This window comes from Priceomyces carsonii, assembly GCF_900007245.1.
Source record: "Priceomyces carsonii strain CBS4050 genome assembly, scaffold: Debaryomyces_carsonii_scaffold_3, whole genome shotgun sequence".
NCBI classification, from domain to species: Eukaryota; Fungi; Ascomycota; class Pichiomycetes; order Serinales; family Debaryomycetaceae; genus Priceomyces; species Priceomyces carsonii.
The window spans coordinates 523,472-534,513 of NW_026946676.1; the positions used below are offsets into that span (position 1 = coordinate 523,472).

Genomic DNA, 11,042 nt, shown 5'->3' on the forward strand with positions numbered 1-11,042 from the left:
AACGGTACAATTCGGGTTACTATGCACACCGCACCAAGAATATGGAGAGTGTGTTTTAATGAAATCAATTCTAATGAAAGGGAACAGAGTAGTCAACGATACGTAAAGAAGATTGTTAATTCTTAATTGAATTAGGAAAAAATAAAAGGCTACATAAGCCTTAATTTAGACTGAGCGAATCATAGCAAAGCATCCATATTTCATTATGCCTAATAAGTGAAATCTCAAAGCTTCGAGTTTGAGAACGTACCTCCAATATTCTTCGCGTTATATAATGCTATATTCTCCAAGCCTTGTTCAGCAGTTCCTCCATCATTTATATACTGGATGGACTCTTTCGTACCCTTTATAGCCCATTGTGGGTTCTGGTTTATATCTGAACCAAGCTGTTTACAGTATTCTTCTGCTGTCTTCAAGTCTGGAAAAACTTTGCTAACAAGCCCAACTTCCAATGCCTTCTGACCTCCAAATACAGCACCAGTGAGTGCCATTTCATTTAAGAAGGATTTGTTATTGATAAGAGCTGGTAACCTTTGAAGAGATCCAATGTCGGCTACTATCCCAATTTTTATCTCTCTTATAGATAACTTGACATCTTCGGTTGCTACTCTTATCGTGCAACAAGCACAGATATCTAAAGCGAGCCCGTAGCTGATCCCATTTAAAAGACATATGGTAGGCGTTCTGATTCTCGCAGGTGTCCCAATACAGTACTGGAAATCCTTGATATGCTTAAGAAGCTTATCGTATCTTTCTTGCTCGGATCCTTTCTGGACTTCGCTCATCTCCCCGGCAACTTCTTTCATGTTCAAACCGCTACTGAAAGCCTTGGGAACCACCGAAGAAATTAATATAATGTTGGTCAGCTCCAATTGGTCTAACTTAGTTAATATTTCATGGTAATCTCTCCACGTTTGTTCTGAAAAGGCGTTCAACACCTTAGGGTTATTAAACTGAACGTGATAAAACCCTTCTTCTATTTCACTAATAATGTACCCACTGTACCCTTTGAAATCCTCCTTGTTGAATTCTGACATAACAATCGATTTTTTTCGCCAATTCTAATATGTTCAAAAAGCAAAAATGGAATGCAAACTTAGTTATTTATTGAACTTCATATCTTTTAAGTAGAAGAATATATAATCTGGATACCCCAACTGCTTTAACCGAGGACAAAAGTATGGGGGGCATTAATCACAGGGACTGTATATAATATAATGGAGAATATGAACAATATGACGTTTTGTATGTGGTCTACAAAAGTTCACCTTACTTACTAAATTAGTGGAAAAATAATCCTATGAAGAAAGCCCTTTCATGCAATTTGTCACTCTTTTTTGACTTAATGCTATTTACACCGAATATTTCATCGGAGGTGCCCGTATCTGTTCTTTCTCTGCTATCTCTAAACCCTCAATCATATTTTGTCTTATCATATTACTAGCTTCTTTTACAGAGTTTTCAGTCAATCCCTCTACTAGTAAATACAATTTAGGCACAGGAGGAACTTCTTTTCCATTCTTCACTGTGGGCTTTGGTATTTTAGCGTTTGGTGGATAAAATTGACCTTTACTTGTAATAGATGTGGATGTTGATTCAATTATTTTCGACAAATTATTGCCATTTACGGCCACCCATCTAGCCTTTTGAGGCAAATCGTTGATTGTGATTCTAGTATGGAATTTACATTTATCAGGACCGGAAGTTTCAGGAGCCCTTCCCTCTATTATTTCAAATTTAAAAAGCTCCTTATTGTCATCCGATTCAGAATGATTTGGTCCAGGAGTATCTTGGTCTTCTTTTTTTATGCTTGAATTATTATCATTCGATACAATACCAAAAGCTTGTCTTTGGAGCTCCTTGGTCGTTTCTCTTACTTCTTGTAAGTTTCCTAAGCCTTTGCCACCGAATCCAAAGCTCGATTTTGTCTTTCCCGTTTTAACCTGTTCCAAGAACTCCTTATTAATCTGAACTAGTTTCGGTGGGATTTGATCTTCAGGAACTTTACTTAAAGTCATTGCCTTCACTAGGTCAGCTATTGCCTTTACCTGGCTAGATGATACAAACGTGATTGCAGTGCCTTTTTTTCCTGCTCTTCCCGTTCTACCAACCCTATGTACGTAATCCTCTAGATGATTAGCAGGGTCGTAATTGATGACAAGTTTTAAATTTTTAACGTCTAATCCCCTTGCAGCAATAGACGTAGCTATTAAAATGTTAATTCCAGTCGTCAGAGATGAAAAATCCTTGATTGCATGCTTACGGTCTACTTGGTCTTTTCCTCCATGTATTGCCAAACTTGAAAGCCCCTCAGATAATAATTTTACTAACAAGTCATCTGCAGCAGATTGTCTCTCAACAAATATTAAAATCTTGCACCTAATATCCGACGCGGTTGTCTCCTTTAAAATTGATACGAGCCTTTCAAATTTATGACTTTCCAAATCTTGGGATTCGTTTGCTTCATCGAAAAGCTCAACTTTTTGAGTTATCTCAGGTGCAACAACACTGATTCCTCCGACAATTATTTGAATAGGATTATTTAAATGCTTCTTGGCCAATAGTTCCATCTTTTTTGGAAAAGTTGCTGAAAATAAAACTGTTTGCCTGTCGGGCCTAATCTGGGAAATAATTTTCAAAATTTGAGGTTCAAACCCTGAATCAAACATTCTATCCGCTTCGTCTAAAACTAAAAATGTTACTCTTTTAAGATTTGTGACTCTACCCCCATTAGCTGCCAATAAATCTATAACTCTACCCGGAGTCCCAACAATTATTTCAACTCCTTTTTTAAGGTCAGCTATTTGAGGTTCAATTGAAGCACCTCCGTAGCTGCAACTGGCAGTAAATTGGAGTTTTTTGGAAAAATGAGCCAATTGACGGTAAATTTGTAATGATAACTCCCTTGTGGGGGCTAAAATGAGACCTATTGGACCATCTCCTTTTTTCAATGACTCCTGGTCTTGAATATGTCGTATCATGGGAAGTACAAAGGATAATGTCTTCCCAGAGCCTGTTTTGGCCACACCAATAATATCTTTCCCAGACATAATGGCTGGCAAAGCTTGACATTGAATAGCAGTGGGATGTTCATATCCTAACTTGTCCTCAATAATGCTCATCATTTGAGAGGGTAACCCCAATTGTGACCATTTGAAAATTGGCTTCGGGCAATCTTTGCCGATTGTCTTTATACCACTTAGTTCAAGCTTCCATGATTCTACATCATGATCAGCTAATGATTTTACTTCAAAAGGTTCCTTATAAAAATTTTTTCTAAATGGTTTGTAATCAATAGTATCATGATCAATTTTTTCTAAATCTTTCTCTTTATTTTGGAGCTTAGAGAGTTTCGATGTAAGGATCCTTCGTTGCTCCTCTTCAGTATTTAGCTCTTCATCGGAGTCGCTATACTCTCCGTTTAGATCTTCCTCATTATCTTTGGCATTAGTCGTCTCAAGAGCACTTTCATGGGAGAATTCAGTCGGTACGGGTGTCTTTTGAGGATCGTTAAGACTATCAAGGAAAGCATCTAACTCATCAGCTGTTTCCTTCCTGTCTGATTCTTTATTAATTTCATTATACGAATTCAGAGATAAAATGGGCTTTTTGAATGTCTTTTTCAAGTCACCTGGATCTTCGTCTTCTTGATCAAAGCGAAGTCTTTTCTTTTGGTTAGGAATAAGATTAATCTTAGTTTTGAGCTTTTTCACTGATATACTCGTTTTGTTCTTCTTTGTTCCAGCTTGATCATATCGTGTGCTTGATTTTTGCTCTTCGGATTCTGCGGTCTGTAATCTTTTCTTCTTCCATTCCTCGATCTTTTGTTCAAGAAGACGCTTTTTTTCCTCCTCTAAGTCAACAGCGTTGGTAGTGTTATTAGTTTCTCTCCCAAGTTCTTTTTCTTTCTGTAAACGATAGGCAGCTAACCTCTCTCGGCGTTTTTTAAGTTTTTCTTCTTTCGATACATTATCATCTTTAAGAGTCTTATTATCTGTACTTAAAGAAAGCTGGTTAGTATGGGTACTATTGGCGCCGTCTCCTTTATACTTATCCCTAAAGGAAACGCCCAAGCTCTGATCGCTCATAAATATTTATCCTTACTGTTATCACTACAAAGTCAAGTAATATATCTAATGTACTTTTATTCTATGGGTTTCTCAAAATGAGTATAATTTTACTTATAAAAAATGAACACAAAAAGGATAATTTATCTATTTTCACATTAAGCACTTCTCTATAAATCGGTAGTTACTGTGACCATTTGGGAATTGACTAAAACAATTGGTGGTAAGTTTTCTAGCCAAAGCGCCAAATTTCTAGTATAGTCCAATGAATCTTGTGAATCCAAATGAGTGCCAATGGACGGAGCTGGTAATGTCGAAAATATAACCGCAGTCTGGGACAAAGGTGAATGTAATTTAATCAACTCATTTAATATCAAATGCTGGCCCTTGGCAGGTAAGTCATTAAAGCTAAGTTCTTTCAATTCATCCTGTAATTGCTTCCTTGATATAGACAGTTGCTCTTCCTCTGGCATGTCATCATCTGCTGATGTCTCACCTGTATGCTTCAATCCTTGCACCGGTGTGACATTTTTCTTATGCCCTCGCTCAGGATCACAGCTATCAGCATGTTTCTTTCCCAGTTTGTCTTTGTTAATGTCACGATCGTCAGCTTCATCATCCCCATCGTCCTCGCCATCTTGCAAGAATTTGGGCGTTTTGATCCGCTCGATAATTTTACCCGAGCTTGTGATAATAGAAGGCGGCTTCGAAGGCTTCTCTTTTAGTTTCTTTGCCGAGCTCTTTTCGAGTTTTTTAGCATTCCCATCAAACTTAGTTTCTAGATTGGAAATATCAGACTTCAGGAATAATGGACTTTTATCGTCAATTTGACCCTCCTCATCATTATCCGAGCTCTCCTTTGCATCATCATCGTCTATGAATCGAATGGAGGGCTTGTTATCATCAGGTTCGTCATTTTCGTCGCTTTTGATTTGAGATTGTGGAATTTTGTAGGACAGGAAATTGGGTCTTAAATTGGATCTAGAGGATCGAATCGACATATTATCAATGCTTAAATTGGACCTATTTTTTGTTCCATAACGCAAATTGAAGGTATTTAATGGAGACTTGTTTTCTTCAATTTTGTCATGTTTAGGAGTCTCAGCTGCCTGTACTGAGGGTGCTGTTACATAGTTCTGGTCTGTAGCTTCACTGTCATATCCATTATCTGTCTCTGATTCGCTTGAACTACTACTAGAGCTATCATCTAGAGGGTTCTGATAGTTGAAGAATTGATTTGTCTTTTGTGACTTCATGTTAAATGAAAGAGAAAGACCCTGTTCATGAAGGTTTGAAATGGTATATCTTCTGTTATTTTTCAAGCCAGCAGACATTGGAGGCACGTCACTAGAGTTTTTGGGTGAGTTTCCTAAATTGAGCGGATTGAAAACCGAAGGAGTTTTTTCAATATACTTATTGCCACTACTTTTCTTCCTGGACTTCTGTCTTTCAAACTCTTTAAGCGCTGCTCTAGCCTCACAGAGATTCTTCCACCATTGGTCCTTCTGTAATATGAAATTGATTCTATCAAATTCCGCTTGGTTTTCAAGAGTCTTTGAATATCCCTTCACGAGAAAGTTGTAAGAGTTCAAAGAACCATCGTCAAGACATACAATCTTAATCTCACCTTGGATTCTTAATTCTGATAATAACTTTTTTAATCTACCTCTTTCTTCATCGACTTCTTGTTCCCGTTCAACAAATGCAACCACTCTTAACACGTGAGAATTGAATTTCCATTCGGGTACCGATGAAAGAATGGACCCTAGCTGCAAAATTAAAGTATAAGTATCGAAATTCGTTGAAAGAACAGACTGTCCATCATCAAGAATGTTTATTGAAGACATTTGGATTGGATAAAGATCAAGAAACTTCTTTTCGTTTGAACTAGGTAACTTTGGCTGAGACCAAAAGTGATGCTGTTTGAAATCTCGCAGTGGTAAATCTAACTTGTCGAAATTAGCTGCTACAGCAACCGTTGCTTGCATTATTATTAAATCTTCTAATATTTGTACCCATTGGTTTATTGACACTTTTCTCTCTTTTCTACACTCATCTGTCGGTAATTCCACCAATTTCTTCTTATCTAGAAAAGAAGGTAACAAAGTAGACGCCATTCCATGACGATACATATCATAAAAACCCAAAACTGTTATGTTTGGTCTCATTCCACCTAAACCTGAGCCGAGGTATATATTACGAACTCCCCAAGGCAAGCTTGGCCCAAGAGCAATCTGTACAAATGCCTTTATCTTTGAGATTTTGGTGAGCTGTAACCAGGCCTGCTTTTGTTTTTTGATTTCTTTATAAATATTTATGTTGAACTCTTTTGACATTTCGTTCGATTGCAGTTTATCATTGTCACCATTCAATAAAACAACATGCCCTAAAATGTATAGTCCTCCCTTTTTCAAGTGATTACAAAAACCTATCAAGTTCCAACAAGTTCTGGGGTCATCGCAAAGTAATAATATTTGAGGACGCCAATATTTGACACCAATATTATATTTTAACCTTAGTAAATATTTCCTGACCTGGTGGTAAATCAAAAGTTGAGATATGTCCCCGAATTTCAGAGGTGGTGTCAGATAATGTATCATCATAATAAAAAACATCAAGAAACAAATGACAAGGGTAGCTGAGATACCATCAACAATAAACATAGCTACAAGACAGGCCAAGACCCCGGTGAATGCCGTCCTTGTATTGAAGTAACGAAACGAGGGCCTAAAATTTGGTGCCGAGCCTATCCTTAATAGAAAGCATGCTAAGTTAGTAACAATAAATGTCATTAAAAATGCCATCGTTATGAAAGTTGCAATTTTATTGATATCTGCGAAGAGGAAAACCTGCGCAATGAACCAAGTTATAATAACGCTGAATATACTCGCTTTTTTCTTTTCACTGGGCTTCTTGCCCAACGTTGAAAAGCATCCCAAGCCAGGGATGATCCTGTCATCTGCTATCGCACACAACATAGAAGCTGCTGCAACCACACCCATAATCACGGAAAATAAAGCAGTTGAAAATTCACCCAAAATTATTATAGGAGGATAAATACTAACAGTCTGGATAACTTCGATATCAGCATATAAAAGCTTCCTTGGTATGGCACTACCCATAGAGAGTATCACCAATGAGTAATATATGAATGATAACAAGAGTCCTTTTAAAGTGCCCTCTGGGATTGACTTCGAGGGATTCTTTAGATCGCCTGACATCGATGCACCTGCCAAAATACCAGCTGTTGCTGGAAAAAATATTCCAAAGAGATCTCTAAAAGTCTCCTTCTCTGTTGTTGATGTAGATCCAGCAGCACCCGTTGTGAAATGTGGTAATAAATTATCCTTTATTGTTGAAAAAGATATTCCCGAATACTTAATAACCTCAGGAATACCCGGCACTTCAAATGGCTTAACTGAAAGCGCAGAGAATGGGATAGACATGGTGCTAATCGATAAAACAATGAATAGAATCAATGCTGTTTTTGAAACCAAATTAGAACCTACTAATGCAATTCCGGTACAGATGGCTAAAAGAATTGTAGAGTAGAATAGCTGCCAAAAATATCCCACAGGTAGTATGCTTAATATATCACCTCGTTCACATCCAAAATTAACCATCAATGGTTCAATGAAACCCACAACGTTTAAAGATGAATTTAATATCTGACCAATGAAAAAAATGATACCAATAGCACCTCCAAATTCCGGACCCAACGACCTTGAAATCATATAGTAAGCTCCACCGCCTCGCACGGTACCGTTTGTAGAAATGGCACTGATAGACATCGTAGTGAGAACATTGATGGTGTAGGAAAGTACGAGTAGGAAGAAAGTTCCCAATATCCCCATTTGTCCAATGATGAATCCAAATCTCAAGAACATCAAAATAGATAGGACATTCAATGAAGTGGGAAGAAAAACTCCCTCAAACATCCCTAACTTTGTAGATCTGCTCTTCCGTTCATTTTTCGATGCTTTCAATGCCAGCGTGGACTTCTTAAACTTCCCTCCTCTTTCTTTCGATACACTCTCACTCCCCAATAAGGCTGATGTCTCTGAGATAGCTCCGCCAGCCCCGTTAGCAAACATATATCTTCGTATATTTCCTTTGGTATCAAAATCTTATCCTTTTTTGTTTTCTTTATTTGATCTGCTTAAAAGATAGCGTCAGGTGATACGATATCTTCATATCAGTTGATCGAAAATTTTTTGTAGTCATACACTTTTGGAAGGCAAAGGTAATACACGATATAGAACGTAAGCGTTAATCAAAAATGCTTTTTCGTATCATATCTACAAATGCACAGCTGGGACTAAGGCCCGTAATCCTACTGAAAGTTCGACCAAACAAAGGAGGATTATTGGCGCCCTCCAGTCTTCAGCTGAATAGTAGCTCTGCGAGTCTGTATGCATTGAATCAAGCTTTAACGAGGTCTAATTCTAATGTATCGAATGGAAATATTCAAACACCGAAGCATCTGAGTTCTAATGTGGATGCTTTTCTTGCCAAGGCACAGAGGGACCCCCTCTTGCGAGATGTTATTGACAGTGAAAGGGAATCCAAATTGCACTATTTTCAAGAGCAGTTAAATTCAGCACACCAGTATCGGACTCGAAAAGATCTTGATGGAAAAAGGGCTTTTGCTAATACGGTACAGAATGTTTTCAATTTATTTGATGACAAGGAACTCAGAGGTTCTTTAAACTCAAAAGATTTATTCCAGTATGCTCATCTTTTGAGCTTTTCAGTATATCACAATAGAACCTCAAGACTTACGGGATCTAAAAATAGAGATAGTGACCAATATCATAGCGAAAATTTGCATGATGAGCTCTTGCTTAAGTCTGCTGTTTTGAATACGTCTGATATTGTTATGAGTGGTGAGTTAAACAAGATTTTAAATGCTAACATTTTACTGTTTGTATTTTTTGCAATGTTACAATTTCTGATGCATCCAGAAATGATTAACTTATGGGAAAATGGAGTTACCGACAATGAGGTGGGACACTTGTATTTAAACGAAAAAATATTAGCTGTAATTCTTCCTGTCGCTTTTGACAGTAAGAAGTTCAGTTATGAAGAAATCTTACACATCTACGATTTAAACACCAAAGATATTGAAGTTGTATATCATGAACTTTTAACTTCGATTGGGAAGATTGCCATTCGTGCAGGGGACTATTCTCGTGGTTTAGATTCTTTAGAGTCTTTGTTGCAACAATTTGAAGCTAGATCAAAGGATCAAAGAAAAGTGTTATCTTCCTTAGGTGATTTGCACTTGAGTTTTATTGGCTCTTGTAAAGATATAAAAATTGCAAGGCATTTTTTTGATAAAGTGATCCAATTCGATTTACCATATCCTGTCAAATTAAAAGTTCCTCATATTCAATCTTTATTAGAGAACTGTTATGAATCAGATGAACCATTTGATAATATTTTATACTTTTGGAAGTCAACAATAAAGCACTATCAAAATGAAAACAAAGGAATGCTGTTAAATTCTCGTTATTCGATATTAAATAACACATTTTTCCAGATTTTCTTTAAAAAATATCCATCTATGAACGAGGAATCTTTTGAAAAATTAAAAGAAGTGATCAGAGTTTTCTCCGAAATTAAGCCAATCGACGAAGTGTTCTTGAATACGATCATCGGTAACTATTCTTGGGGAGATAAGGCTGTTTTTGAGCAGTTGGTATTGAACTATTCCATTTACAATATTCGTCGTACCCCTGTTTCTTACAGAATATGCCTCAAAAAGACAGGAGATATACCAGATTACACAAATGAGGAAATACTTGGCAAATGGAATGAATCCTTAAAAAATTTGGATGATAGTAAGTTCACATACATCCCAATTGCTGATTGGGCTGCATTGCGTGATTCCACTATATTATCCCCAAAATCTTCTGAGAGAAAGGACCTCTATTTGTCGATTGTACAGAAGTATAAGGATTACATCCAAGATGAAAGATCGTGTGTCAGGTTTATAAGAAATTGGATGAAAAGACCTGAGCATTTTAAGGATTTGGCTCTGTTGGCTTTAGATAAAAATCCCGAAATTAAAAACTTCATTGAAATCGACATTCCTCATTTCAATCTGCTCAGACCGTGTATCAACTACAATGATACTGTTAGCAAAGTATTGAACAATAATTAATAGTTTAGATTCAAATTCACGTACCTCTATTTCTTGTAAATATAATAACAATAATTTATGCTATTGTAATCACCTGCGTCTTTGTGGCACTTATATTTCATACTTATCATGACTCTCTGATGATGCTAATATGAATTTTGAAATCTGCTTCTAAGGTAGCCCCATACCAATAAGGCTGTGACACATATATCACCTCAGCACAAGTTCAACCAGCATTGAGTTGTACCTTAAGAGAACATGGGAGCATGTATATCTAAAGCGAAGAACGAAGAGCCTCCGGCTAGAAATGCGACTTCCCGTCGAAGGTTCACTTCTACGGAAGAGAAGTTAGGTGACGGAAAAGTAAAAGGCGATGTTAAGGAGAGACAGCAGACACATACGCCTTCTTCAAAACAGAACTCAGAGTTAAACGGTAGGAAGCTAGGAAGAGACGAGCAAAATAAGGGAGATCTAAATGATAACAACAATTCCAATAATGTGAGGAGCACTGCTGCCAAGGCTGCAGAGCTTCGATATCAGAAGCAACAGAGACTGAAACAGGAAAGTAAAGATAAGCTTAAAGCGATGTCTAAGATGTCTAAAGATGAAAAAGGCTTATAAGTCGTGAAGAACACCCGCATTTGCATCCATAAATGTGGATTTTTATTCCTTGCTTTTGAATGCTCCCTCGACACAATCAATGTCTTCTATTTTCATATGAAGAACGAGTAGATAATTTTTTTTATAAAATCAATTCATAATGGTAAATCAGATGGATAATGTAGATTTGAGACTTCATCATTTTTATAAATGACACCGGATACGAATCT

At 37.0% G+C, this 11,042-nt stretch overlaps 5 protein-coding genes across 5 annotated transcripts; 2 read left to right on the top strand and 3 right to left on the bottom strand.

Moving 5' to 3' along the window:
- Positions 1 to 224: 224 nt before the first annotated feature.
- PRCAT00002790001 (uncharacterized protein) lies at positions 225 to 1,037 on the bottom strand (the record flags this gene model as incomplete). Its single annotated transcript, XM_062952673.1, has 1 exon — positions 225 to 1,037. The coding sequence occupies one exon, from the start codon at positions 1,035 to 1,037 to the stop codon at positions 225 to 227; it is 813 nt and encodes a 270-aa protein (XP_062809553.1).
- A 315-nt stretch (positions 1,038 to 1,352) lies between these two features.
- PRP5 (DEAD-box RNA helicase) lies at positions 1,353 to 4,088 on the bottom strand (the record flags this gene model as incomplete). The annotated part of the gene is made up of 1 exon (XM_062952674.1): positions 1,353 to 4,088. The coding sequence occupies one exon, from the start codon at positions 4,086 to 4,088 to the stop codon at positions 1,353 to 1,355; it is 2,736 nt and encodes a 911-aa protein (XP_062809554.1).
- Positions 4,089 to 4,237: 149 nt separating this feature from the next.
- Positions 4,238 to 8,161, bottom strand: PRCAT00002792001 (uncharacterized protein; the record flags this gene model as incomplete). Its single annotated transcript, XM_062952675.1, has 1 exon — positions 4,238 to 8,161. One exon carries the CDS (start codon positions 8,159 to 8,161, stop codon positions 4,238 to 4,240), a length of 3,924 nt encoding a protein of 1,307 aa, XP_062809555.1.
- A 185-nt stretch (positions 8,162 to 8,346) lies between these two features.
- Positions 8,347 to 10,233, top strand: PRCAT00002793001 (uncharacterized protein; the record flags this gene model as incomplete). The annotated part of the gene is made up of 1 exon (XM_062952678.1): positions 8,347 to 10,233. The coding sequence occupies one exon, from the start codon at positions 8,347 to 8,349 to the stop codon at positions 10,231 to 10,233; it is 1,887 nt and encodes a 628-aa protein (XP_062809556.1).
- A 237-nt stretch (positions 10,234 to 10,470) lies between these two features.
- Positions 10,471 to 10,833, top strand: PRCAT00002794001 (uncharacterized protein; the record flags this gene model as incomplete). The annotated part of the gene is made up of 1 exon (XM_062952679.1): positions 10,471 to 10,833. One exon carries the CDS (start codon positions 10,471 to 10,473, stop codon positions 10,831 to 10,833), a length of 363 nt encoding a protein of 120 aa, XP_062809557.1.
- Between the last annotated feature and the right edge of the window lie 209 nt (positions 10,834 to 11,042).